At 54.8% G+C, this 25,175-nt stretch overlaps 1 protein-coding gene across 11 annotated transcripts; it reads right to left on the bottom strand.

The window, feature by feature from the left end:
* Positions 1-5,972: 5,972 nt before the first annotated feature.
* Positions 5,973-21,968, bottom strand: TAL1 (TAL bHLH transcription factor 1, erythroid differentiation factor). Of its 11 annotated transcripts, XM_042951562.1 has the most exons (6): positions 20,355-20,433; positions 18,546-18,701; positions 14,762-15,199; positions 13,289-13,383; positions 9,323-9,529; positions 5,973-9,201 (listed from the first exon to the last, which is right to left on the bottom strand). In XM_042951562.1, exons 3-6 carry the CDS (start codon positions 15,196-15,198, stop codon positions 8,978-8,980), a joined length of 963 nt encoding a protein of 320 aa, XP_042807496.1. In that variant the 5' UTR covers position 15,199; positions 18,546-18,701; positions 20,355-20,433; the 3' UTR covers positions 5,973-8,977. The 11 variants fall into 11 exon arrangements, with proteins under 11 accessions (XP_042807496.1, XP_042807488.1, XP_042807492.1 ...); XM_042951554.1 differs by lacking the exon at positions 20,355-20,433 and adding an exon at positions 21,432-21,968 and having other exon boundaries at positions 8,987-9,529; XM_042951558.1 differs by lacking the exon at positions 20,355-20,433 and adding an exon at positions 21,184-21,422 and having other exon boundaries at positions 8,987-9,529.
* Positions 21,969-25,175: the final 3,207 nt, after the last annotated feature.

The following is a 25,175-nucleotide window of genomic DNA, read 5'->3' on the forward strand; positions in this document are numbered from 1 at the left end:
CTGGCAACTGGGCAGGCCAGCCCAGCTTTGGCTAGGCCCCAACCAAGCAGATGTGGACCCTGAAGGGGCCTGTGGGCAACCCTGCCCCCCCCCTCAGAAACTAACCACGCCAGGCAACCACGGCCCTGTCCTGCCAGCCCCATCAGCCTTTCCTTGCATCGCCCCACAGAATCTGCTGGGACTGCCAAAGAGCCAAATGGAAGCAGAGAAGCAGACGAGTCCTGAATGATGACTCCTGGGGTCTTAGAGACCTGTCATTAGGCTCAGGGTCAAATCCTAGCATCCTAGACCGGGGCAGCCACTTCAGAGAGATGCTTTAGAACATGCCATTGCCAGAAAACAGACATGACAGACACTCAGCTTCCCAGGACTTTAATAAGTCTCCAGCCTGGTCGGGCAGGTAGCCTGCAGCAGAGATCTGAGGTCTCAGGCGGTCCTGGACGAGATTGCCTGGGGGCTTGGGGCTGGGAGTGCCTGTGTCTGTCTGGATCCCACCTATTCAGGGGTAATGGAGAGGGGCGTGAGAGTGATGGGGAAGCCCGATAGCCCATTGAAAGCGCAGTGCCCTGGGGACTGCTGGAGAGAGGGGCGGAGCACGAGGGAAGGAACCAAGGCCAGCGTGTGTGGGAACGGCCAGAGGGCAGAAGGCCCAGCCTCCCGAGATCCTGCAGAGCCTGGGACCCAGGAGCACCACAGGTCCCAGGCTGCAGAGGGTAAGCTGGGAAGGGCGAAGGACCCTGGGCTCCCAGGTCGCAGCTGGCTGAGCTGTCACCAGGCATGGGGTGGGAAAGAGTTTTTCACCCTGGTCCCGTAGGTCCACTGGGTCTCAGAAAGGCAGGGGTCTTTTGTGGGGCCTAGTTATGGGATGGCAAGGGGTTGGGGGTTGCCTAGGGAGAGGGGACATTATCTTCAAACCACCATCTGCATCAATGAAGCTGAGTCAGGAGAGATCACGTCTCCCCAAATTAGGGAGCTCACAGAATAACATAACCAAACCTCCCTTCCCACAATGTAGGGGGGAGCGCTCCGATTTCCACTCCAAGTAGTCCCATCCTAATGGCCTGGGACTGGGTGGTGCCTCTCTGCAGTGATCCCAGCTGTATTCAGGGGTTCACCTGTAGTGGGGTGAGCGAACTGGCTCCCCAAACAGCCAGGGTCAGAATCCCAGCTGGGCTTGTGTCTTAGCCACTTGACCTTGGACAAATCATTTAACCTCTCTGACCTCTGTGTTTCCTCATCTGTAAAATGAGGAGTGACTGTCCTCTTGCATTGGGTTGTTGGGAGGAGTCAGAGTGCGATAGCAGAGTCAAAAGCCTCACCCTTTGCTATAAACTGTAGACACTGAGCACAGGTGGGTGAGGCTAACCTTCAGTGACCCACTTCCTCTTCCTGAGCTTCCCAGGTCTGGGGCTGGGGTCCCTCTGCCTCTCTCGGTGAAAATCTGCTCTTTCCTGGGGGACTGGCATATTAACAGGTCTAAACTTATGTTAATTCAAATTAAACAAACTTAAAAATTCAGTTACTCAGTCACACTAGCCACATTTCGAGTGCGGCATTTCGAGTGATAGCGGCATGTGCTCAGCGGCTATCATATTGCGCCGGGCAGACACAGAACATGGCCATCATCACACAAAGCTGTATCAGACAGTGCCGGCCTAAAGGCATGAGACAGCTCCAGGTTGGGAGTTAAGAGATCTGGACTCTGGTTCCAACTTATCTCCTAGCTCATGCTGTTTAAACAAGTCCCTTTGCCCCTCAGAGCCTCAGTTTCCCCATCTGTGCAGCCTATCCCACACTGTGCAAGGCAGAGCACAGTCAGTGCTTGACGAGGCCCTTTTGATTGATTCTATCACCCCACTGCCTTGGATCAGGCCCACAAGGAAACAGGTGTGTGGGTGGAGCCCCGCTGACCTGGAGGCAGAGGGACTCACCTGCCCACCCTCATGCTCCAGCTGCTCCAGAAAATACCCTGGAGTCCAAAACTTGTCAGGCAAGCCTCCCTGAGTCTCAGTGTCTCAGACAATTGTCTGCAGGTCAGCAAAGCCGGAGCCTGAAGAGCAGGCCTTACAGTGGGCCAGCGTGTACCTTTCCATAGGCTTACACAGGCCTGAGAAGCCGGAAGACCCCAAACTCATCCCTCTCAAAGTAGGCAGGGCCTTGGGGAGGAGGCAGCCTCATGGAAGGCAGCCCGGAGGGGAGGAGGGGAGGGGAGGTGTGGAGTGGAGAGTCAGAGAGTCAGAAATGCGCTATCAGCACTGCCCGTCCTCCCCACTTCCTCTCTTGAACGGATCACATCCTGTTATTGTGTGGACAGAGAAGGCCAGGAGCTGGGGAGGGAGGCAGGGCTCAGACCAAGTGAGTGGCGAGAGAAAGGAGGAGCCAGAGGGAATGTCACAGTGGGCATCAGGTAGCTCTAGCAGCCCAGCCCTGCCTGACCCCAGGTGGCCTGGCAGGAGTAGGGCACCCAGGAGGGAGGACCAACATCCCCGGAGCAACTTGCATCTGCCATTAAGAGAAGATGCTGGAGCTCAGGACAGGCTGTGCCTCCCTGCAAAGGCACCTGGCGGGCGGGAAATGGTACCTTCTTCAGGAAGCCTTCTCCAGCCTCCTCCCCAGGCTCTTTTCAATTCAGCAAACATTTACCCTGGGCCTGCAGGGCCAGAGCCAGACTTCCCTCAGCCCTCGGGCCTCTCTCTCTCTCACAACACTTTCCTCTGGGGTTGTAATGTTCTGGATCTGTTCCCCTCCACCTAGCTTCCAGCCAGCCTTCGTGCCCCTTTCGGACAAGGGGACAGGGAAAGTCCCTTGCTGGCCCCCCAGCATCGCCCAGCATCGCCCAGCATGCAGCAGGTCCAGAGAAGTTCCTGCTGCTGTGAATGATTAGTGTTCCCACTTCCCTCTCTGTCCTCTTTCTCTCTTCTGCTGTTCCCAGGTATAGCCCTGTCCCAAACCCATTGCTAGCAATAACAATGGCTCTTTCTATAAAACACAAGCACTTTATATAGATTATTTTGAAATCCCATGCCAGCCCTGTAAGATGGGAACTAATATCTTTACTTAACAGATGAGGAAACTGAAGCTCAGAAAGGGTAAGTGATTTACCCAAAGTCACACAGCAGTACAATCAGTGGTAGTCCTGAAACTTAAACCCAGATAAGTCTGACCCCAAGCCTAGGCTCCTTCTGTGGCCCACAAAGCGCCTCTCTTTCTGCCTTTCTTGCTCAATCCCACCCATGTCCTGGCCTCTCCCTTCCTGAACTGATACCACATCGACTGTCCTTACTGCCTGTCCTCAAGCTGAGCCTGTTGCTATAGGCAAGCTCTCCAGTGCCCCCACCAATTGCTCATGGTTCTGGGCAGATTCCACAGCACAGCACGGGCCTGTCTGCTCTAAAAACACCAACTACTTAGGGACTATTTCTTCTTCCTCTCTTGAAGGGCAGTGAACACTGGCTTTGGACTCAGACCTGAATTCAAATCCTGAGTAACTGGTAAAACCCCATCCCCTCTCTAAGCCTCATTTCCTTCTCTGGACAACAGAGAGGATGCTCTGGGTGTCCTGACTTACTCCTTTCACTCTGACTCATGATGGCCCAGCACCATGGCCTGTCCTCAGCACATTGGTCAGATGTGCTGGCCTGGCTCACATCAGCCATAGGGCCAGAGAGAGCACCGTTAGTTGTTTTGCACGTAGAGAAGGGGGCAGGGCTGCTATGAGCACAGGGATAAACAGCCTCCTGATCTTCATCAGCCACACCTCGCCCCACCCAGGTCCAGTATGATAACCAGGCCACTGGGGCCCAGCCCCAGAAAGCTCACACCCCGCCTCCCCACCAACAGAAGCAGCCCCAAGAGCAGAGCTGTCCATCTGCCTCAACCAGCCCAGAGCTGTGGTTTTGGGCTGGGGTGGGGGTGGGGTGGGGGAGAACATTGCAGGAGGCATCTTTGTAGGGATGACCCAGCCTCACACCTATCCCACTCACCCTCTCGTTCCATGCTGGCCTCAACACTGAGCTAGGAGTTTCCATACGTGGGAACCTCTTCATTCAGTCAATGTTGAAAGGATCCCATGCCAGGTCTGCCATGGGGCACTGGAGGCCAATAGACCAACCAGGCATGGTCTTGCCCTCAGGGAGCTCATGTTTGATTGGGGAAGCAGACAAGTGAGCACAGAGGGAAGGGAAACCCCACAGAGTCAGGACAGACTTCTGGGTGCTGGGGACAATTTAGCCAGACGAAAGGAAGATGGAAGCAGATGATAGATAGAAACAAAAAGTGCAAAACCGAATGGTTAAAAACACAATGGCAGCCAGGACAGAAAGGTGAGTACAATAGGGGCAGAGAAAGCAAATAGTGGAATGGGCGGAATGGTGAGAACATGGTCTCTTCCCTGAGGTGGGCAGAAGGTGTCCTGGGAGGCAGGAAGTCTAGTCTTGCCCTGCCTGCCACTATTGTCATTGTCCATGGGATGTGTGGCCCTGGGAAGACTCTTCCTCTCTGGGCCTCAGTCTTCCTATCTGAAGATGGAGACACTAGTCCAAACGATCCCCAAGGGCCTGGCCCACTTGGGCAGTCAATAGCCCCACAGACTCTGCCTGGTGGCCACAGAGTCAGGTCCTCTTCACCTCTCTGTAAATGGAGTCCCTGCCCTCTCCTGGGAAAGATCCTCCTGGAAATAGGTACTCCTCCCTTCCCATTCTCCTCCTCCCCAGATGCCATCCTCACCAGAGCCTCAGCTATCACTGCATTGGTCTTGGCTAACCACTTCCTCGACCCCAAACCCCCTTTCACTATGGCTTCTAAAATGTCACTCTCTTGCTTGCATGAACATGCATCTCTCTCTCTCCTCCACCCCCTCTCTCACCACCCAAACTCCCTTCTCCTGCCCCAGGACTAAGTCTCCTCTTCCTATCTTCCCAAAGGCTTCCTTGCCCTGGGCCAGGGAGATGCATACTTGGGAGTCTTCTAAAAGCTCAGGAGCTTCCCTACAGGCCAGAGTTTGACCCTCAAACTCTGCATGGCCCTGGCCCTCCTAGATTATGGTTGGAAGCTTCCTAGGACAGGTGCAGCCAAGATCAAAGCCTGGCAAGATGAGCAAGGCTAATCCCAAAGGAGCCAGAGTCATCCAGGGGCCCCTTGAGTTCCCTTCTGGGCACATCTTTTTTCCCTTCTACTAATCACCTTCTAATGTGCTGTAACTTCACTGTATCAACACCATAATCAGCATATTTAATGTGTGTGTGTGTGTGTGTGTGTGTGTGTGTGCGCGCGCGTGTGCGCACTTACTGTCTCCTTGCTAGAATTCAAGCAACTCAGGGATTTTGGTTTTCTTCACTGCTGGATCTCCAGTACCTAGAATGATACCTGGCCCGTTGTAGGGCTCAAAAAACACGACTACATGGAAGGATTGGTACTCCACTGGAAATGCTAACCCACTGAGGTCCCTGAAGTTCCAACAGTCCATATGCAGAGCCCTCTCTGCCCCCCGAACCCAGAGTCCCCGTCCGTCACAGCATTTCCATTCCTAAGTATCCCCTCACTGATCACTTCTCCCAAAGCCTCAGCCTGTCCCTGATCCCCACGTGAGACTTGCACCCCCCAATCCTCGAGAGTCAGGTATTAGAGCTGCAGCCTCCATGGAGTTATCAGAGCACCTGGGACCATCCTCTGGTGAGACCTTAATCTGTCCTGAACTTATGAGGAAAGCCACTGCCCCAGCCATACAGGCTGAACCCAGCACACAGAGGCCACCTGCGGGTGGCCCTGCGCCACAAGTACAGGTACACAATGTTCAGAAGAGGCCCCCTCTGTGAGGCCTGGGAGAGGGAAAAGAATGGAACCTCTAAGGGGGGGGAGCCTCAGGGTGGGATCATTCCACCCCGAGGGAACAGCTGAGTCCTGGAGGCCCCTCTATATCCAGGGAGACAGACTCTTGTCAGACCTTTCCTTTTAATGTCCCACCTCTCAGGCCTGGGGGTGCAAGATCCAAGTACAGAGTCCAGGCCCCTTTGTAAAACTTTTATTTAGAAATCTTCCCAATATATCCTTATATATATACACACATCATCACCACAAGGGTTTTGTCGCTAAAGAGTCACGCCCACAGTGTTGGCCTCCCGGCTGTACAAAGGTCAAGGTACCCGGAGCGGTTACTCCCCTTCTGCAGAAAAATGCAGAGACCAACACAACTCATCACGTACAGTACAACATTGACGGAAAGTGCTGGGCCCGCCCACAGGGACAACGCGCTATGTACAGGGGCAAGGGCAAGCCTTTGGTGGGGGCCACGTACCATTGAAATCACAAGTACGAGACCAAACCAGCCCCAAAGGCCAAGATAGTTGTCAGCTGACTACAGATGCTGTGCCCTCTGTTCTGTTTTCGGAATAGGATAAAGGTTGTACCATCTTGCCGTTGCCACCACCAATAAAAGCATGTGAATTTTCCTGAAAAGATGTGAATCCCTCTGGTCATTACAATCATCTCTCTTCTCCACACTTTTTTTTTTCCTTTACATTCCTTCCCTTTGCAGAGATACAATTCTTGGAATGTTGCCATCTCTTTACAGGTGAGGCAGAGGAAGAAGAAGGGTATGTTGGGTGGGGCGGGGGTGCGCAGTTGGACATGAAAATGAAAATTTTGGATCTTCTGTAGGTCTTGCAAAGACATGAAGCCTTACCATTCCCTACCCAGGCCAGTTTGGGGAAGCTGTATTACGTTTTACATATTCCGCCCGTGTCTTTTTCCATTCTTACTCCTGTGCCTCCCCTTGGAAGGAAACGAAAATGAGGTCAATCTGGAGAAATGTGGACAATCAGGATAATTCAGGCAAAAGTGGTTTGGAACCTAGATTGCTCAAATGCTATGCAGCCAGGCAGGCTGGCCCACTGCCCAGGCCCTGCACTCAGGGTGAGAAACCCCACTGCAGCAATGATACTGAGGGCAGAAGGGTTCTTTTTGGTTTCAAAATGCTACTTTCATGATTCCACTCAGTCTACACCACAGCCCTAGGAGACAGGCCAAACCAGGGTGTTTATGAGAAACTGACATTGAGAGAGGTAACTTATCCATATTGTCTGAGAGAGGAGGAAGCCAGAAGCTTGAGTTCCTGATAGAATGTGTGATCATCTCCTAAATCGTCTCCATTCATCCATACTGTGGCCACTTTTCACTCCCAAGTCAAATTACTCTGCCAGGAGGTAAATAGAGTCTTAGGATCTAGGACAGGGGCTCCATCTTTAGACAGATGGGATTCCTCACAGAAGCTTCCAAGTACTGGAAAGAAACCAATCCTAAGTTCACCAAAATAGGATGTTGGGGGTCTTAAATGGATGGAGAATGGTACTATAAAGGTTACCATGTTCCCCCCTTACTCACAAACTGGACCCCACAACTTAAGAGGGGAGGGGAGGGAGCAGGGATCATGCCATCTGCATTCGGCTGTGCTCAAGGTCCTTCACCACAAGGGATTGTTTTCCCTCTAACCCCAAAGGCAGAGCCTGGTGGGAGATGGCTGCGGTGACTTGAGGGTACAATGACAGGTATATAGGACTTGGGTGGAGTTTGTTCCATGGGCTTGGAATGCATGTCACAGGCAGGCCTGGCCTTAAGAAAACCATGTCCCACCATCTGGATTGACACAAGAGATCAACAGGACAGTGGGTCCACTCTACAAAAAAATTCTTCACTTTACAAAAGGACTTGCAGTAGTAATTCTTTAAAAGATGAAGGATAAGGGTTTGATTTACAAAACTTTCATGTACAACTTTTGGAGGGGGACACTCTTATTGCAGTAAGCCAGCCTCCCATACACACCCTAGGTGACTGAAAGCTGTATAACCGAGGGGTGTTGAAGATTCTGCTAAGTGATTGTGCATATGTCTGGGTCTCAGCCAGGGCCTGGTCTCTGGTCTCTGGATTTCCCATGCCCCAGAAGGGGGCTGGCGCCTGGGTCCTATCAAGACCTAAAGATCCCACCAGTAACTGAAGTCAAGCAAAAATCCCAAATGCCAGAAATTCATAGGACAGGGTTTGTGCTCAATTGAGTTCAGAACACAGACCAGACCATCAGCAAGCAGACTTCCTGGGGGTGAGAAGGTCCCTCTGAGTATCTGCGAGGACACACAGATGGGGCTGTGCATCCATTGTCAGCACAAGCACATGCCCATCGGCACACTGGCATTCGTTCACCGTACAAACAGTCATGGGGAGCTCAGAACACAGGCAGGAAGCTCTGAGACACCATCGGGATGTGAACCCACAGCCCTAAACAGCTCTTGCTCAACTCATTCTAATCACTTTCCCTCTCTCTGCCTTCACATGAGGCCCAACAGGGCATGCTCCCAGCTACAGACTCGGTCCCCACAGCCACAAGGATTAGGAAGGCAAGTCTCAGTGGGGAGAAAGCAGACTTTGATCCTGGGGCAAGAGTAAGGGCTACTGGGTTTTCTGACCCTCCGGCCCAGCTAGTCAAGAGCAGGCTGTCCACTGGCCATCTTCTTCAACCAGGCCCTGAAGAAGGCACCTCGAGGCGTGTGACTCTCTGCGGCAGCTGGCAAGCTGGGTGGACCAACATGGGCCTGGGTGAAGATGGGGCTCACCCAGAAATGGGCAGCTACCAGGTACCTACATATTTGGACGGGGTGGCCACACAAGCCACTCCAGCCAGCTTGGGAGGGGGCTGAAGGCAAGGCAGAGGCTGCTGGATGCCCCAGGGCAGAGCCGACAACCCCAAGTCTCAGCAAAGATGGGGGGTCCCAAGCTCCAGGCCAAAAACAGTGCCAGTTGAGCTCTTTACTTTAAAGTCTTAGGGATTTGGGGGAGGGGAAGACCGTGCCGTCTTCATAAAAAGTACCTACCACTTTGCTCCATTTTTCTGTTCTACCACTGAGTCAGGAAACAGGAAAGCCAGCCAGGGCAGTTAGGACTTCCCAAAGTTCAGACATCAAGGAAGGCTCGTCAAGTCCACTGCCCTGCTTCAGAGCTGCCCAATCCTCACCCCACCTGCCCCAAAGCCCACGGTCCCAGAAGCCTGAGGCTGCCCTCCTGGCCGGTCCTGAGTGGCCCCGGCCCCATCACCGAGGACCTGCTCCATCAGCGGCTGGCAGCATGGCAGGATGGAGGCTGCGGGCCGTGTGCTTGGGTGCCGGCTCTTCTGTGTAGCTGTCCGGGCTGGCGGCCCCATCCAGAGAGCTGCCACAGCTGGAGTTGGGGGAGAGCACGTCCTGCAGCAGGTCGTCTGCAGGTGCACCGCCCCCTCCCCCACCGCCTCCTCCACCAGCCCCCACCACGGGGTCCTTGCCAGGCTTGGCCCGTTGGGTACCCTCCTCCTCCTGGTCATTGAGCAGCTTGGCCAGGAAGTTGATGTACTTCATGGCCAAGCGGAGGATCTCATTCTTGCTGAGCTTCTTGTCTGGGGGATGTGTGGGGATCAGCTTGCGGAGCTCAGCAAAGGCCCCGTTCACATTCTGCTGCCGCCATCTTTCTCGGCTGTTGGTGAAGATGCGTCGCACGACTTTGGTGTGAGGACCTGGAGGTAGGGGGACAAGAGTTAAAACGGTGAAATGGAGGTGCCCCAAGGCACCTTCTCCTGTGGGGAAGAAGAGAAACCAGTCATTGGGAAACTGGGGAAACCCAGAACGCCTTCCCTTACCTTTTACTTAGAAAACTCCTATTCAGCTTGTAAAGCCCAGTTCATCTGTTTCCTCCTCTCTGAGGATTTCCCTCCACCCCTTGGGACAGACCTCACCAACCATCACGGCCCTCCAACCCCCTGATCTCCATTACTTTTGATCATTGCTGTATGTGTCTATGCTTGTTGCCCTGTCTGGGTTGTGAAACATTTGAGGACAGGGACCATTTGTCATTAATTCATTCATTCATTCATTCATTCATTCATTCATTGTGCCAAGAGGCCATACCACATTAGTCAGAAAGACAAACTCTGGAGCCAGACTTTCCGGGATGATTCCTGACTATTACTCACTAGAGAGTGACTGGGCAAGTTACTTAAACTCCCCGTGCTTTAGCTTCATCATCTGTAAAATGGAGATAATACTAGCAACTGAAGTCACAAGATTGTCATATGGATCTAACAACGAACACAGGATAAAGTCCTTAAGACAATACCTGCCTCAGGTAAAACATTCAATAAATGTCAGCTATTATCATCTAACCATCAGTTATTTACTAATAACCAGGCACCAAGGAACATGATGAACAAAACAGACAGAGTCCCTGCCCTCATGGAACTTCCATTTTAATGGTGATGACAGATGATGAACAAGTACAAACAAATAACAAATGAACAGGAAGCAGAATGTAATAAAATATGGAAAGGAGCCACTACATTTAGCTGAGGTGGTTGGGGATGGCATACTGGAGAAAAGTGACATCTAGAAGGTAAGAACTTAAGGCTAAACAAGAGCCAGCAGCCACAGGAAGGGAAGAGGGAATGCTATGGCAAAGGCCCTGAGCTGGAAAATGGCTGAAGCCAGCCTGGCTAATCAGTGTGCTTGTGATCAGAGTAGGCTGAATCCAGACCCCATAAGTCTCTGCAGTCAGGGTGGGGACTTTATACTAAGGGTGATGGAAAACCCAGAGCAGGGGTTTGGTAAATGTTTGCTAACTGATCATGCTGGCAGAAGGGGGAATGGCGTAGAGAGCACAGACAAGAGGGAAAAGGGCCCACCCACCCTGTGGGCTCTCTCCCCCAGGAGAGGAGTGGAGAGACAGCCACGCACAGGCACGGCCTGAGGCTCTGAGCAGGTGTCTGGGGGCTGCCTCAGTCTCTCCATGTCTACAATGCACTGATTACAGACTAGACCAATTTCAGACTGTATTCACGTACTAAGACTTGTGGAGCAGTAGCAGACACCAGCTTGCATGTATTGAGCACCTATGGTGTTCAAAGCACTGCACAAAATATCCAAGCCTGACCTGGGATGCCCAAAGCCAGAGAAAATAGAACAGGGCCCTGCAAGTGTTCCTGAGCTCCTGGGCTGAGGTGACCGCTTCCCTCCCCAACACTGAGGCACACAGCCAAGCTCCCAGCAGTCATCAGGAAGCTCTGTGCACTGAAGGAACTCCCAGACCTGGGATATTTGTTTGCCCTCTTTGATGACCCCTAGAACCAGACCTCAGAATGGGGAAACTTGAGTAGGGGAGACGAGGAGAGGAAGGGTCAAGGCATCACCTAAGACCCACTGCTCATTCCACTGAGACTGAGGCTGGGACAGCTCATCCATGCCAGCACTTCCAGCTTCATCATCTGTCTCTCTTACATGCACGTGCACACACACACACACACACACACACACACACACGTATACACACATGCACACATACACACACACGATATTCTCTCAGAGCGGATCATTCACTCCCTGCCCACTGTGCCTCTGAAAGCTGTCTTTCTAAATCCCAACAAGCCCCAGCCCAATGCACTCTTCACCAAAGGCCAGACCCAAGCTGGGAAAAACAGCACTGTGCTGGCAGTCCTACCCTGGGCTGCTGCGGAGGAAATAACTCCATGTTCTTTGGCCTCCAGGCCAGACAGAGGGGTGTCCCTCAGCTGTGACATAGAGAAGACCGTCTCTGCTCCATGGTAATGCTGACTGATCTTTAGGGAGCTCCTAAGTGAGGGGGGGCATTATAAGTGCTGTCACAGCTACAGCTAGACAGAACTCCAGAAGGAGCACCTACCCTGAGCCAGGCCCTAAAAACACTTTACCCCATTGTACTCTTTCAGCAATCTGTAAGGAAGCAATTACTCTCCCCACTTCACAAATGAGGAAACTGAGAGCCAGAAAAGTTCAGCAGTAGGAATCCACATCAAGTCCTGACTTTACACCTCGAATTAGTTCCAATTCTTTGGACTCTTTCTGGTTATACCTTTGACTTCCAAGTCTCATGGACAGATTCTGCACCCCACACACATACCCTCCTCTCACCTCCATTTCTGCCTATTCCTCACTGGCACCTTCCCAGAGAACCTTCCACCTCTCCACACCCTCCTCTTCCCCCAGTCTGTCCATCCCTCTGCACCCTCTGACTCTCCGTGGCCAGGTACTGAGTAGGTGCTCAGTAAACGTTAGTGACATTTATGAGTAATGGTTTCCCTATACGTCTGTGCTCCCCCCAAATCCTCACCCTCTTGCCCCTCTCCTCCTTCCTCTCTTTTAAGCCTGATTCTCACTGCTTCTGCCCTCTGCCGAAAATGCCTCTTCCCTGGGGAACTTCGGGACTGGTTCTGCCTATTTCCTGTTTGGTATACCCACCTCCCCTCTCTAACCGAACAGCATTGACACGTCATCACCCTTCCCTCTTGGACCTATACCCCATATCCCAGGCTGATCAGGTCTTATGAGGCCTGTTCCTTGTCCAGACTCTAGGCCCCCTCCCCTCCAGAACACCACAGAAGACTCCTCTCCAGAGGCTCCAGCTCAATACATATCCCTCTTACTGGCTCCTTGAATAAACCCAGTGTGGCTTCAAGGCCTCAGGTGCCCTTCCTACTGGAGCCCCAGGCCCCAGCCAGGCTGAAGCACTGGAGGCTCCAGGGATTGGCTCCAAGTCCTGGGCTCTGGAAGAGCCTGCTCTCCTGCCCCCTGGTGTTGGGTCCCATCTACTGCGTCAGATCAACACTGGGGAGAGGGAGGGGATACTCCAAATTTCCCATTCATCCAACCCCTTCCCCCAAGTTAAGTGTCAAAGATTACTGGGTAGTTCACTGTAGTAGTGCCAAGGACCTTCTCGGGGAATCTAGGATGTCAGGAAGGGAACTCTAGGTCTCAGTTCTGGGTGTGGAACGGAGACGAGATGGCCCCACAATATAGGGTCCTGGGACAAGGCCCTTAAATGTGCAATTCCAGGCAGGGAGCAGACTCCAGACTCCAAAAAGGACTTGGGAGCTGCACGAAATCCCTGAGGGGCAGCGCTTAGAGGCAGGGAGCACCACGTGTTCTGCCCTCCGCCTGCGATTCTTGCCAGGGGTTGGAACGGAGCTACAGTGGGGACTACAACTGACTCCAGGGGTTTGGGCTAAATGCCTCAGTGTGTCCTCAGCACCACTTCCCTCTTCCCAGGACCATGAGGGTGGCCCCCAGCCCCACCCATGACTTCCCCTAGTCCCAAGTCTAGTTGCAGGGTGAGGACTCGGCAGACTCGGGTTCCAAGGCAGCCAACCCAGCTATGTGAGACACTCATGGAGTAGTGCCCAAGGATCCCACCTTCAAGGGGCTCTAAGGAGCATGAGGGATGACACAAAGGTGGAAGCAGGTAGACTCACCATCAGTAATCTCCATCTCATAAGGGGAGGGCCTCCTCTTCACTCGGTTGTTGGTGGCGAACATAGGGAAGGCATCTGGCTCCCCAAAGAACCCACTGTGGGAGGGAGCAGGCAGATCACAAGATCACACGTAGGTGGAGGGGAGAAAGCCTCCTCAGCGATCCTCCCCACGTGTTCTTGAGCCTCCCACCACCCTTGGGAAAACAAGGGGGCTCCTGCTCCCTTCACACCTGAGTTTGGAATAGAAGGAGCATCACACACACACCCAAACACACTCACAGAATGCTCCCACCCTCTCTCCCCGGTGAGACAAGCAAGGGGAGGAGGGACCACACTCCCACACACCCCTCCCCCCACACAAATGATAAGTGAACACATGGAACAAATGCAATAATGAACACACACGCAACTCACAGGCAGGCATACTCCCCTTCCCGATACAAGCACAGGATCCCCAGACACCTCCCCTCCCAAACAGGTACTCATACAGGCAGATGTGGCCTTCATACCTTGTGTGCTGTGCAACTCTAGCCCCTCACAAGGCACACCATCCCTTTCCCCCCAGATCGCCCCACCTTCATCGGGGGTCCCATGGGGGCCGCCGACATTCAACAGAAAGGAAACCTTGACTCACCACTGTTTACATGCCCCCCCCCCATCACCCACTCTGTGCTTTCCATGGCTTCTTTCTCGGGGTCTCCCACAGACTCAATACCTGGCCCACATTATCAACCCCTGCCTCATCTTCCTGTCTGCGCGCCACCTCTACCCCTATCTCCCCGCCATCTCAGTGGCCCCAGCAGGAAAATGGACACCCTCACACCGAGAGGGGTATACACCGCGCCCCCCCCCCCACCGCCGCCCTGCCCAGCCCGGCCGAGGGGCAGAGGGGCTCAGGAGGGGCTCAGGAGGAGAGGGAGGGATCCACTCCCCAGATGCGCCCTGGAGCAGTTTCCGAAGAGGGAACCCTCTTGCAACGACCATCAGCTCCGTATCTCTTACCTGTCCACTGAGGGCTGCAGTTTCCAGAAGAATCTCACAGCGGAGCGCATTCAGACACATTCTTGCCCGGTACTCACACTCCAGCAGCTCCCTTTGGGCCACTCGCCACCACGCACGCACACACTACCAACACCCAGCACGGCCAGCGCGCTTCCACTCACTGCGGGCCACATGCCTGCACGCCCGAAGGCGTGGACCCCTCGCGGGCTCACGCACACCCACGCAGGCCGCACACGCACGGGGCACGCCACCCCCGGCCCCGCGCACACGCACACTCCCACAAAGGGCTCCCGTCTGCTCGCGCACGGGCTCCAGCGAGCAGACTTTTCCGCCCTCGGGTCTACTACTCCCTTCCCTTCCTGCGCTCCCGCCGTTAAGCGCGGTCGCTCCGAGTGGCAAAAGGGGCGCCCCGGCAGGATGCTTCCCGGGGTGCCGCCCGCCCACCCCGTCCCCTCCCGCCGCGGCCCTGACCTGCCGAGCGAGGCCAGCGGCTGGCTGAGGCTGTAGAGCAGCGCGCGGCCGGGAGCGGCGGGGGCCGCCAGCGCGGGTGGGCTCAGCTGCACCATGCGGCCGTCGCCGGGCAGCTCCGCGGGGGCCGAGGCGGGCGCGGGCCCCGGAGGTCTGCACAGCTCGGTGGTGGGCACCCGATGGCGCGCTTCGGCCGCCGCCGCCGCGTCGCGGCCCTTTAAGTCCCGCGCGGCGCCGCCCCCACCGGCGGGGCCGCCCCCCGGACCGCCGCGCGCGCCCAGCTCGATGACCGGGGGCTCCGCGGGGGCCGCGCGGCTCGTCTCCTTGGCGACGCCGTTCAGCAGGACCAGGTGCGGAGGGGCCATGCGGGCCTCGGCCGCGTCCCGTCCCTCTAGCGGGGGGTCACTGCGGGCCGCCTCGCTCGGCGGCCGCTCCGTCATCCTGCGGGCAGACAGACAGACAAGCGGACGCCCGCTCTGACAACCGCCCCCAGCCCACCGAGGGGTGGGTGAAGGGGGTGCAGGGCTCAGAGAAATTCTCGCACCGAGACGTGGGAAGAGGCGGACCAACTTAGCGCCACGTGGACACACGCCCTCCCCCGGGGCCTGAAGGCCCAGCGGGGGGCTGGGGCAGGAGGGAGAAAGTGGGGGGGGGGCTCTGGTTTGGGAGAAGGGAGAGGGGCCTGGGAGACACAGAGACTGAAGAGATGGAAAAACACGACAGGCATTGGAGGAAAAGGAATACAGCCAGCGAAAGAAAACAGAAGGGGGAAAAGGAAGGAAATGTAGAAAGAGGCGAGAAAGAAATACCATCTTGTCCCCCTGCTCAGGCCGCAAGGGAAGAGGAGGGAACAAATCCCCTGACCATGTTCTTCCCGCCCCCCTTTTGGTTTTGGCGGGGAAACTGTGGCGCGGAGGTGGGGTGCTTTTCCAACCACCCTCAGCAATACCCGCCCCCAGCCTGCCGCCCGCACACGAACGTCCAGAAACCTGGGAGGGGTGCAAGTAGGGAACTCAGGGAATGGAGGCTACAGGGCCTGGGGTCCACTGTGCCACAGCTGGCAGCGCTTCTTGCTCTCCTTTCAACACATATGCACCCCCCTGTAGGGGTTGTCTGTCTGTAGTAAGCAAATACACCGTGTATTCTGGGCAGCTGCTGGAAACCCCGGTGGCCCTTTACTCCCACCGAGACCAGAGATGAGACACTGAGAAGGAAGAAAATGATCCTAGCCCTACCTCCCACACACTCCGCCTCCTTCTGCCTAGCTGGTCTCAAGTGAGGTGAGGTCTGGAAGGGAGGCTTGGCTGAAGGGCTATGGAGCCTCAGCATTCAGAATGCTCCTGAGGCCACCGGGGTCTAGGCTCCCATCTGTGAGCGGGAAGAGGTATCACGAAGGCCCTTGAACTCTTCCATCCCCCTCTCCTGCCCTGGTGTTGTCCTCTGGGAAATGGGGGCAATACCTCATTTATGCATTTAAAAGCACCTGCAAATGCTCAAGTAAACATTATCCGGACCATCCAGGGGAATGCCTTGCCCAAGGTCACATGAACCTATTGGCCACAGAGCCACAGAGCAGGACCAGAACTTCTATCTCACTCTGTCTGAGCTATCCTCCTGTGTACCCCCTCCCATGTATATCCCTGGGGCTGAGGACACTCCTTCTCTTCTCCACAACCATACACCAGGGTGACCACAGAGGCTCCACTCCCCACTAACACTGACTGGGGGCCTTCCACCGCCCTGCTTCGATGCCAATAGAGCCAGGCTCCCGAAAGAATGAAAACCAAAAAACCATGAGACCCTGGGTCTGCAGTTTGGGGATGCTTGTGAGTTCTTTTAATAAAATACATACATAATCAACCCAACAGGCTTCATAAGATGTCCAAAAGAAGATTTCTGCTCTCTGAATTAGACGGTTGGGATATTTTATAGCAGAAAATACACAAAAATCCAATTCAGCCCCAACCAGAGGGCATCTAATCACTCGCGGCAGCCATTCTGCCACTGCACCGCTCCGGACAAGAGTTGGCCTGGGAAATATCCTCGAGCTCCAGAAGAGAGACCCGACCTTCTGAAACCTCTTCTGGGCTCAGCAAAATTGCCACCAGACACACAAGCTGATGGAGAATTGTCATTCAGATTGCACTTCTGCACTGGGTCTGCCAGCTCCAGGGGCTCACCCCGGAGACAACAGAATTCCCCAAGACCTGGTGTACATGAGCTGCAAAGGCAGTGGGTTCACAAGGCTTCATTGGAAATGAGTTTACAATTATGGCGGAAACAATAGATCTGTATCCACAGAATGGGACTGCCAAGACACTGCAGCCACTAGAAATGCACCAGAGGTATACCAGTCTGGTGTTCCTGGTTCCCCTGCAGCAGTGAAATGCACCAGTAATATACCATCCTGTGGCAAAATACACAACCCCCAAGGTGCTGGTTCCCTACCTTACTGTCCCCACACACCGTTGTGTGCCCAGTGACACGTGCTTCAGCCCCAGCTTCTAACCAGAGTGACCAACAGTGCACACTGCAATCACCAGACTGAGTTCAAGCTCTTCTTATGACACATTTATACCCTCTGATTAATTCTGAGGCTTCATGTAGGCGCGGGTCCCCAAGGGAAAAGAGGAGCACATATTCCAGATGAGTTGACTCTGGCCCCAAATGCCCTCCCCAGAGGCCTATAAATATCTGTATCTCGGAGGCTCCCCGTGAGAAACCTTTGATTGGCCCCCAGGGTCTGTGGCCGACCTCTCCCCGCCCATCCCTGGACCTTAGGAAAACCCGGCAGGCTGTTCTGCAACCAGGATCACCCATGCCAAGGGTCCATGCTCCAGAAGCCAACAGCGGACTCATAAGCACCTCTGGTTGTAGGAGACTAACCCCAATCACTTGGCTTTGGTTAAGATTACTGAAAGGAAAGCCCGAGTGATTTTTACTTTGTTCATTTGTTTTTATTTGGGGAAGACAAAGGAATGGGGAGAAGCTTTTGAACAGAATCGCACTAGACTATTTTGACCATTACAACTCCTCTGTCTTTGTGCGGCCCAGAACCAGCTCGCAGCCCCCAACACCGGATCCTCATCTCCTGTTGCCAGATGGCCGCAACGTTTCCGTTCGAGTCTGAACAAGGCACGGATCCCAGGAGCTCCTGGGGGCAGCAACGGGGTCTCGGCAGCTCCCAATTCCGGGCAGGGAAAATTTCTCATGTGAAAACAGCCTCCGCTGGTACCTGGGGTAAGAGCTAGCTTCCTGCCCTTCATATTGCACCCACACCCGAACGAACCCCTGGGGGAGCCCCAAGCCTGCGCTGCATTCGCGAGAACAGAACCACATTCCCTGCTACTACCAGAGTGGAGGAGTGTTCCAGCGCCGCTCCGCTCTAGGCCTCAGGCCCCGGTCAAGGCCCACCGGAGTTGGGACTGCACTAGCCAGGATGGCTGGGCCTTCTTCCTGCCAGCGGCCCAGGCACACGCAGCCTGCGCCACCCAGAAATAGCTGCCCCAGAGTTAGGAGCCTTGTGAAGCAAGCACAGGACCAGGACTGATGGGAGCGGCCTGGGGGGCTAAGTCCAGCTAGGTGTTTTTACCCAGGATTGAAAAAAGAAAGGGTCCCGCTAGAAACCACAGAGGCACGGATCCCGGATTCCCAGCTCTGGGCTCGTCCTCCCCTCACCCAATCGGAGACCGGACTGGCCTCTGTCCTGAGCCTCCCCCACCCCAGGCCGGAACCCAAGGTCTTCCTGGACACTGTTGCCACCGATAACTGTTCCCCCAAAACTCACCTGGGGCATATTTAGAGAGACAGGCCCCTCTGAATAGGATCTCCACTCCGCCGGAGAGGGGCGGGAGCCAAGGTCCAAGTTGTGGACTGGGGTCTTTGCTTTCCCCCTCTCTCGCTGAGAGACCAGCAGTTAGGCCACGGTGTGGTCCTGGGCAGTCTGCCGCGCCCAAAGCGAGTTTCCAGGAAAGATGGGGGTGGAGAGAAAGAGGGAGGGCGAGAGGGAGGGAGAGAGAGAAATGGGGGTCAATGGCTGGGAATTACCTCATGTCCTCGGCCGACCAGCCCAGGGAATTGCAAACAGCTTTCTGCCCCCAACTTGCAGGTGCTTGAAGCCTCCCCCCAACCCCCCTTTAAAAAGAACCCTACACCTGACCAATCAGGAATAACTATTTACTCCAACAAAAAAAAAAAACGAACTCTCCACAGACTGCCAGAACATTTTCGGGCCCTCCAACCGGGATGTCTGGTTCAGTGCGGCCAGCTGAGTTTGTTTTCTAAGCACTGACTTGTCTATGCGGTTGGCTGGCTTGGGAACCCGGGTCAGGCCCAAGCAGCAGCCACAACGCCTAGCACGGGTGGGTGGGAAATGTGTGTTGGAAAAGGGGATTCCAGTCTTCAGACCCTGATCTGTGGGGCAGAATCTCCAAGGCCCCCATTCTCTCCATGTCCACCTCTAGCCCAAAGTGAAACCAGAACCCAATTCCAAAAGCTACTTTCTCAGAGAAATGGAGTCAGAACAGCACTGATCCAAGAGAATGGGGGAGGGGAGGAAGAGATATCTTGATCTATCTAGGTCCCCTTTTTTCTTCCTATTGAGAAAGAAAGAAAGAAAGAAAGAAAGAAAGAAAGAAAGAAAGAGACACAGGCAGCCCCCGTCTTCCTTTCAACCATCCCCACACAATGATTTTCAATTTTTCAGTGTTCAGACTAGCAGAGTAAAGGAGAATTCTAGTAATTCCTTGCAGCAATAAACAAGGCAAAGGGAGGAAGGATAAACACAAATCCAATACTGCTTCCCAGGGTGTAGTGTAGTGAGATTTAGGCTGCTTTTTTTTTTCCTCCGAAGGGTTTTAATTTGTTTTGCCTAAATTGTCCAGTTTATGATTACACATCGAAGCCTTGGATTAATTCCAAAGGACTCTTTTTTTACCCCAGCTTTGGTAGAAATACAGGAATAATTCTTCCCTGCAGTTTCAGTCCAATGCGGGAGATTTTCTTTCTCCTCTTCTAACCGAAATGGGGGGAGGGGTGGGAAGAAGGGAGAATTCACTCATTCCCGTATCTTAGGTTGGGTTAATTTTTGCTTTATGACAGAGTCTGTGTGTCCGTCCCTCTCTCCATTTTCTCTCCCAACCCCAAGCTCAGCAACTTAAAAAATAGAGCGGGGGGGGGGGGGGGGGGAGGGGGGAGGGAGGGAAACGGCGCTGCTTTGTTATCGCTCCAAAGAAGCTAAAAGGGACAAGCCGCTTCGCTTCTGAACGATTACTTTAATTAAAAAGGATGATGATGACGATGAGGATGAGGATGATGGCGACGACATCAGTAACCATAATAACTGGCAAAACAAAATCCATTTTTTCGCAGCGAGGGCAGCACTAACCCCATCCCTCCACAAAGCCTGGCCGGGGTCACCGACGCGACGTGTACCTGACCCACGCGGCAATGTCGTTCACCCGGGGAGGGGATGGGAAAGTGTTCTTTGGAGATTATCCCGAGGGTCCCCACCCAAGGCGCGAAACCTGGAGAATGCGCCCATTGTCTTTTCCAGGCCTCTCCCGCAGACCCCGGCGGAGGTACCCGCGAAACTGACCAGAAATGGATGAAGCCTGGGTGCGGCGGAAACCGAAGCCGGCGGCTACCGGCTTGAAGGCGCGGGCCTTGGCGAGCGCTGCTCAGCTCCGAGCCTGAAGAACCTCCCACTCTAACAAACCCCTCGAACACCGGGGCACAGGCTGGCCTCTGGACAGAGCAGCCGCCGACCGGGCTCCGTCTGCCCATCCAAGCCGACACTGGCTTCCGAATACATCATAATTTGGAATAAAATGTGAAATCCCTCTCCCCGCCCCCTTGCCGCCTCCTCAACTTGCGGCCCCATCTCCTGCTCGCCCTCCCCTCCACCCCTCAGCGATTTGCAAATGCACTTCTAAAGGACACAAGCACACAACCCAGTATGGACAGGACCACACACGGTCCAGCCCCACAGAAGGGAAGCAAAGTAAACACAACCCAACACTGCCCCGCAAGTCGACATGGTCGGGCCCGCACATTGTCCAACGCGCCACAACGAAATCAGTCCAACGCAATCGCTCACGGACAGACAACTAAGGTAGTCAGGATCACACACGCCCGACACAACGAAACCACCCAAACACAATCGCCAAGGCCACACAACCCAACACCCAGAGGCAGACCCGTGTCGAGAAAGCCAACGAGCATAACTGTATACAACGATGAAAACGCAGAAGGGCTTGAAGAATCCAAATCAACAACCCAAAGGGCGCGGACACCATCACCCTCGGACACACAGCCCATCGCCTGGGAAGACCACACTCGGAAGAAGTCAGCATTGCCGACGGCTCACACACGCACTCACAATCCCACCGCATGCACACAACCACCAAGAAGAAATGAAAACCAACCACCGCCTCGCGCATTTCTGTATATTGCGTAAGGAAAAAGGGGAAGGAAGGAAGAGAGTCTCCGTGGCGGGAGGGGCGGCGGCGGCGAGCGGAGGGCGTCCGTGGAAAATGCCCCCCATCGAAAGAAACCCAGGGAAAAGGAGCGAAGACCTCTTCTGCGAGCGGGGGGAAAGGGAGAGAGGAACTGACGGGGAATTCCGCGGGAGGCCGTAGGTTGCCTCCCACTAGAAAAAGGCCAGAATGCTCACGTTTTGCCGCTACGGGGGGACGCGTGTGGCCATTTTGAGGCCTGGTCCTCAGTGCGGAGGCCCGCCCCCGCCCCCCGTCGCGGTCCCCCGCCCGCGCGCCCAGGCTCCTCCAGCGACGCGCGCTAATCCCCGCTCACGTTCTGGGCCTCGTTAGCATGGGCCGAGGCGCGCCGGGGCCGTGTGCGCCGCCGAGATAAGGCACTGCCGCGGGTCCGCTCGCCCCCGATAAGCGCCTCGGCCATTATGGGCCAAATGATTCATTTTAATTTGGCAATTTCACCGGAGGGAGCGGGGACTGGTTGCGCGGCGCTGGGACCGGCTCCGGAATGCGCCACGGAGAGAGTTGGGCGCGCGGTCTAGCACTCGGCGAGTCCAGCCCCATTTCTGATCCCGAAGCCTCTGGGGAACCGGGCTCCCCGCAACCTCAGTCCCACGGCCTTCGAGACACCTTTCTTCAGCGACTCTCATCCCAGCACCCCGTCCCTACCTCCGACACCAAAACCATCACTCCCAACCCTTCCCCGGCATCCATTCTTTCTCCAGTGTCCTAGACACCCGGATTTCAATGGGCAGTTCCTCATCCCAGGAAGCTCCCAGCACCCACCCCCACCCCCGGCCTCCCACCCCCTTCAGCCCTGGCTCCTTTCTGCTCTAAAATGGAGCTTGCTTGCCTCCCGTGGCATAGACTGAGCTCACAGCCGGGGGCTCTGTGGAGGCAGAATTGCTGTCAACGGAGCGATTTAAACGTCCATTCTGCTTGAGTTCCAGGCTGAGCCCAGAGCCCTGGAACATCCCATCCCTCATAATATTTTAAACAATTTAATCCTGCTATGAAGCGCCGTTCTAAGCACTCTACACATACAAATTCCTTTCGTTCTCATAAACAATGCTGGTGCTATTACCATCCTCCATTTAGAGATGAAGAAACTGTGGCACAGAGAGTAAAAGAAACTTGACCAATGTTACACATCTGGTGAGTGGTGGAGCCTGGGTTTGAAGTTCATTTGGCACCAGTGTCCACCTGGAGCCCAGCAGATGACGAAAAGCAGCCAGAGCCTAGGCTGGGATGACAGATCTGGGTTCAACTCATTGCAGGGACCAAGATCTTAGTGTGGGGTAGAAGTCTGAGTTCAGCGAGGAGTGGTGACTGGGGCTCAGCTCATGGAGGGCATCTGGTTTCATTCTTTTATGGTGGAGGGGAAAGCCCAGGTTTAAATCTTGCAAGTCGCTTGGCTCCGAACCTCTGTTTCCTCTTCTGTAAAATGGGGAGATAATACCTACCTCCCAGATTTGTTGTGAGAATTAAATGGCCTTTAAAAGGTAGTTGTGAGAACAGTAATCTATGGAACCCTCACAGCCCAGAGCCCAGGATGACATCATATGCACTTGCATGGCAGTTCTGGTTATTGTTACAGACAAGGAAATTAAGGCACGGAGAGATGTGACTTGGCCAAAGCTCACAGTGAACCCAGGAAAAGCTGAGACCCAAACTCAAGTACCTAGTTCCCAGTCCACAGGTTTACCCACCATGCCAGGATGCTTGGTCCTCCCAGTAGCTCTGCTTTGGAGCTTCTTTTGCAGCCTGAAAACTGGGGAAATCCCTTCATCTGGTCCCGGACTGAGTCCCAGTCAAGGACAGTGCCCAGAGTCTGGTCACAGTCTGAGTACTGGCCCCTCCTTGCCATCAAGATGACTCTCTGTGAAGATAGGGTCAATTCAGTGTAGGCTGTGGCCTCTATCCCTCCTGTGCTCTCTGGTGGAAGTCAGGGCACCCTGTGCATACAGGTAACTTTTACAGAATCTCCTGAGAGAAGGACCATCCAAGTTCTGCGAAAAATAATTTAATTCTTGGACATGTCACAAGGCTTCCCCTGGCCCAGCCATTCCAGCCTTCCACAGGGACCCTGAGGAGAGGCTTCTGGGGTCTATTAGGCCCGATCTCTTGCTCTCTCCCCATGGCTCCAGCCCTGCCTCACCCACTATTATCACACCGAATCCCCCCTTGTGCCTCAGCTACTGCTGCTCCTTCTGCCTTATTGGCCTTCTCTTGTCTCCTCGCCTTTCTCACGATTCAGCCTTTTGGCCACTTCCTCCCTGAAGCCTCCCTGCAACGGGGCTGGATTTCATCTCTCCTCCTCTGGTCCCCATTGCCTTTGCTTGACTGCATCACTTAACTGAAAGCGGGGGACTCCTGTAATTCTGAGTTCCAGAAGTCAGTTCGCTTCTCTGAGCCCCTGCAAATAGGTGCTGGCCATTCCCCTATCAGAAAGCCCCGCCAGGGAATGCTTCCCCGAGAAAATGATGCCTGGATGGAGAACTGACAGTGAGATCTGAGGGTGGGTAGAAGAGTGAACATTGAGAGCCTTCTGCGTGGGCCAAGGGCTGAAGCGGAAGAAGGGCTTTAGTTTCATGCAAGGAACAGAAAAGAGTCCAGTGTGGCTGGAACAAGCCTGTGGCCAATTTAAAGGATTTAGGAGGAGAAACATTTTGTTTATTTGGTTCTGGGGGAGGGGGTGCATAGTGTCCTAAAAAGGATCAGATCTGCATTTCTAGAAAGCTCTTTGGCTGCAAGGTGATGAAGGGGTGTGTGTGTGTGGGGGGGGGGGAAGTAAGAAGTGGGAAGACCAGTTCTGACACCAAGGCAGTGGTCCAGTGGGAGGGTGGACTAGGGTGCCGAGGAAGAGATGACAAGAGGCAGATGAAGACGACCTGTATTTAGGATACAAAACTGGGTTTGTACCCATCGGGTTTGGGGGATGAGAGGGAAACAGAAATCCAGGACCCCTCTGGGTTTCTGGCTCTCCTTGGCTTAGACGGTGGTGTTATTCCTGGAGATGCGGGCCTGGAGGCCAGGGAGCATGGGGAGAGATTCTGCATTTGGTTTCGAATTTCTTGAGTTTAGGTGTCCGGGGCAGCTACAAGCTGTCGGATTCTCCTACCGGGCATTAAATGACCCCGCTAGGCTGTAGGGAAGGAACACAGGCGGCAAGGCTTTCGTCAACCCTGCGGCAGAAGAGTGTGCCCAGGTATCCGTGGCAGGGCGCGGAGGTGACGCTCACCACCGCCTCTGTTCGCAAAGCTCGCAAAGCTCGAGATTCTGACAGTCTGGCAGCCATCGCGGACCTGCCCCAACCCCCGCCCCCAACACCCCCGCCTGAAGCGAGGGGGTGGGGGGGCTCGTGACGTCTACACCCTCCTCCCCTGCCCTGTTTCCGACGGTCGGTGGAAAAACGGAAACTGCGCACTGAGCAGGGCGCCGCCTGAAATAGCATCTGGTGCCTGTCGGTCAGCGCTGTCCGAGTGTCCAGGAGCGAGTGACGCGGCCCGCGGCCCCGCCAGGAAATGCCACCCCTCCTCCGCGTGCCTGGAGCAGGGGCCTCGGGCGGGCAGGAAACCCACAGCGCCCGGGGTTGGGGTGGGGAGCGGGGTAGGGTGGAGGGGAGGTTGGGACCCAGACAGGTCAGTCTGGAGTCTGGTCCTGGAAGGGAGCGTCCTGGAGAGAACAGCATCGCCAGGTTTGGGGCCTGAGGCCGCGGTGGCCATTCTCCGACCTGTCCCCTGCCTCCACCCCTACCCCTACCAAAGGCTGGGCTCTTCCTAACCCCCAAATTTGAGGTCTTAATTTTTTCAAGCGTTTCAGCCCACTCTGTCTCTGGGTACTAGCTGATCTCTGAGCTTTCTCCCCTGAGCTTGTCCTCTGGAGGAGTGCAGGGTGTGTGCGCTCTGGTGGACAGCCAGGTTTAC

Source organism: Panthera leo, chromosome C1 (assembly GCF_018350215.1).
Source record: "Panthera leo isolate Ple1 chromosome C1, P.leo_Ple1_pat1.1, whole genome shotgun sequence".
Lineage (NCBI taxonomy): Eukaryota > Metazoa > Chordata > Mammalia > Carnivora > Felidae > Panthera > Panthera leo.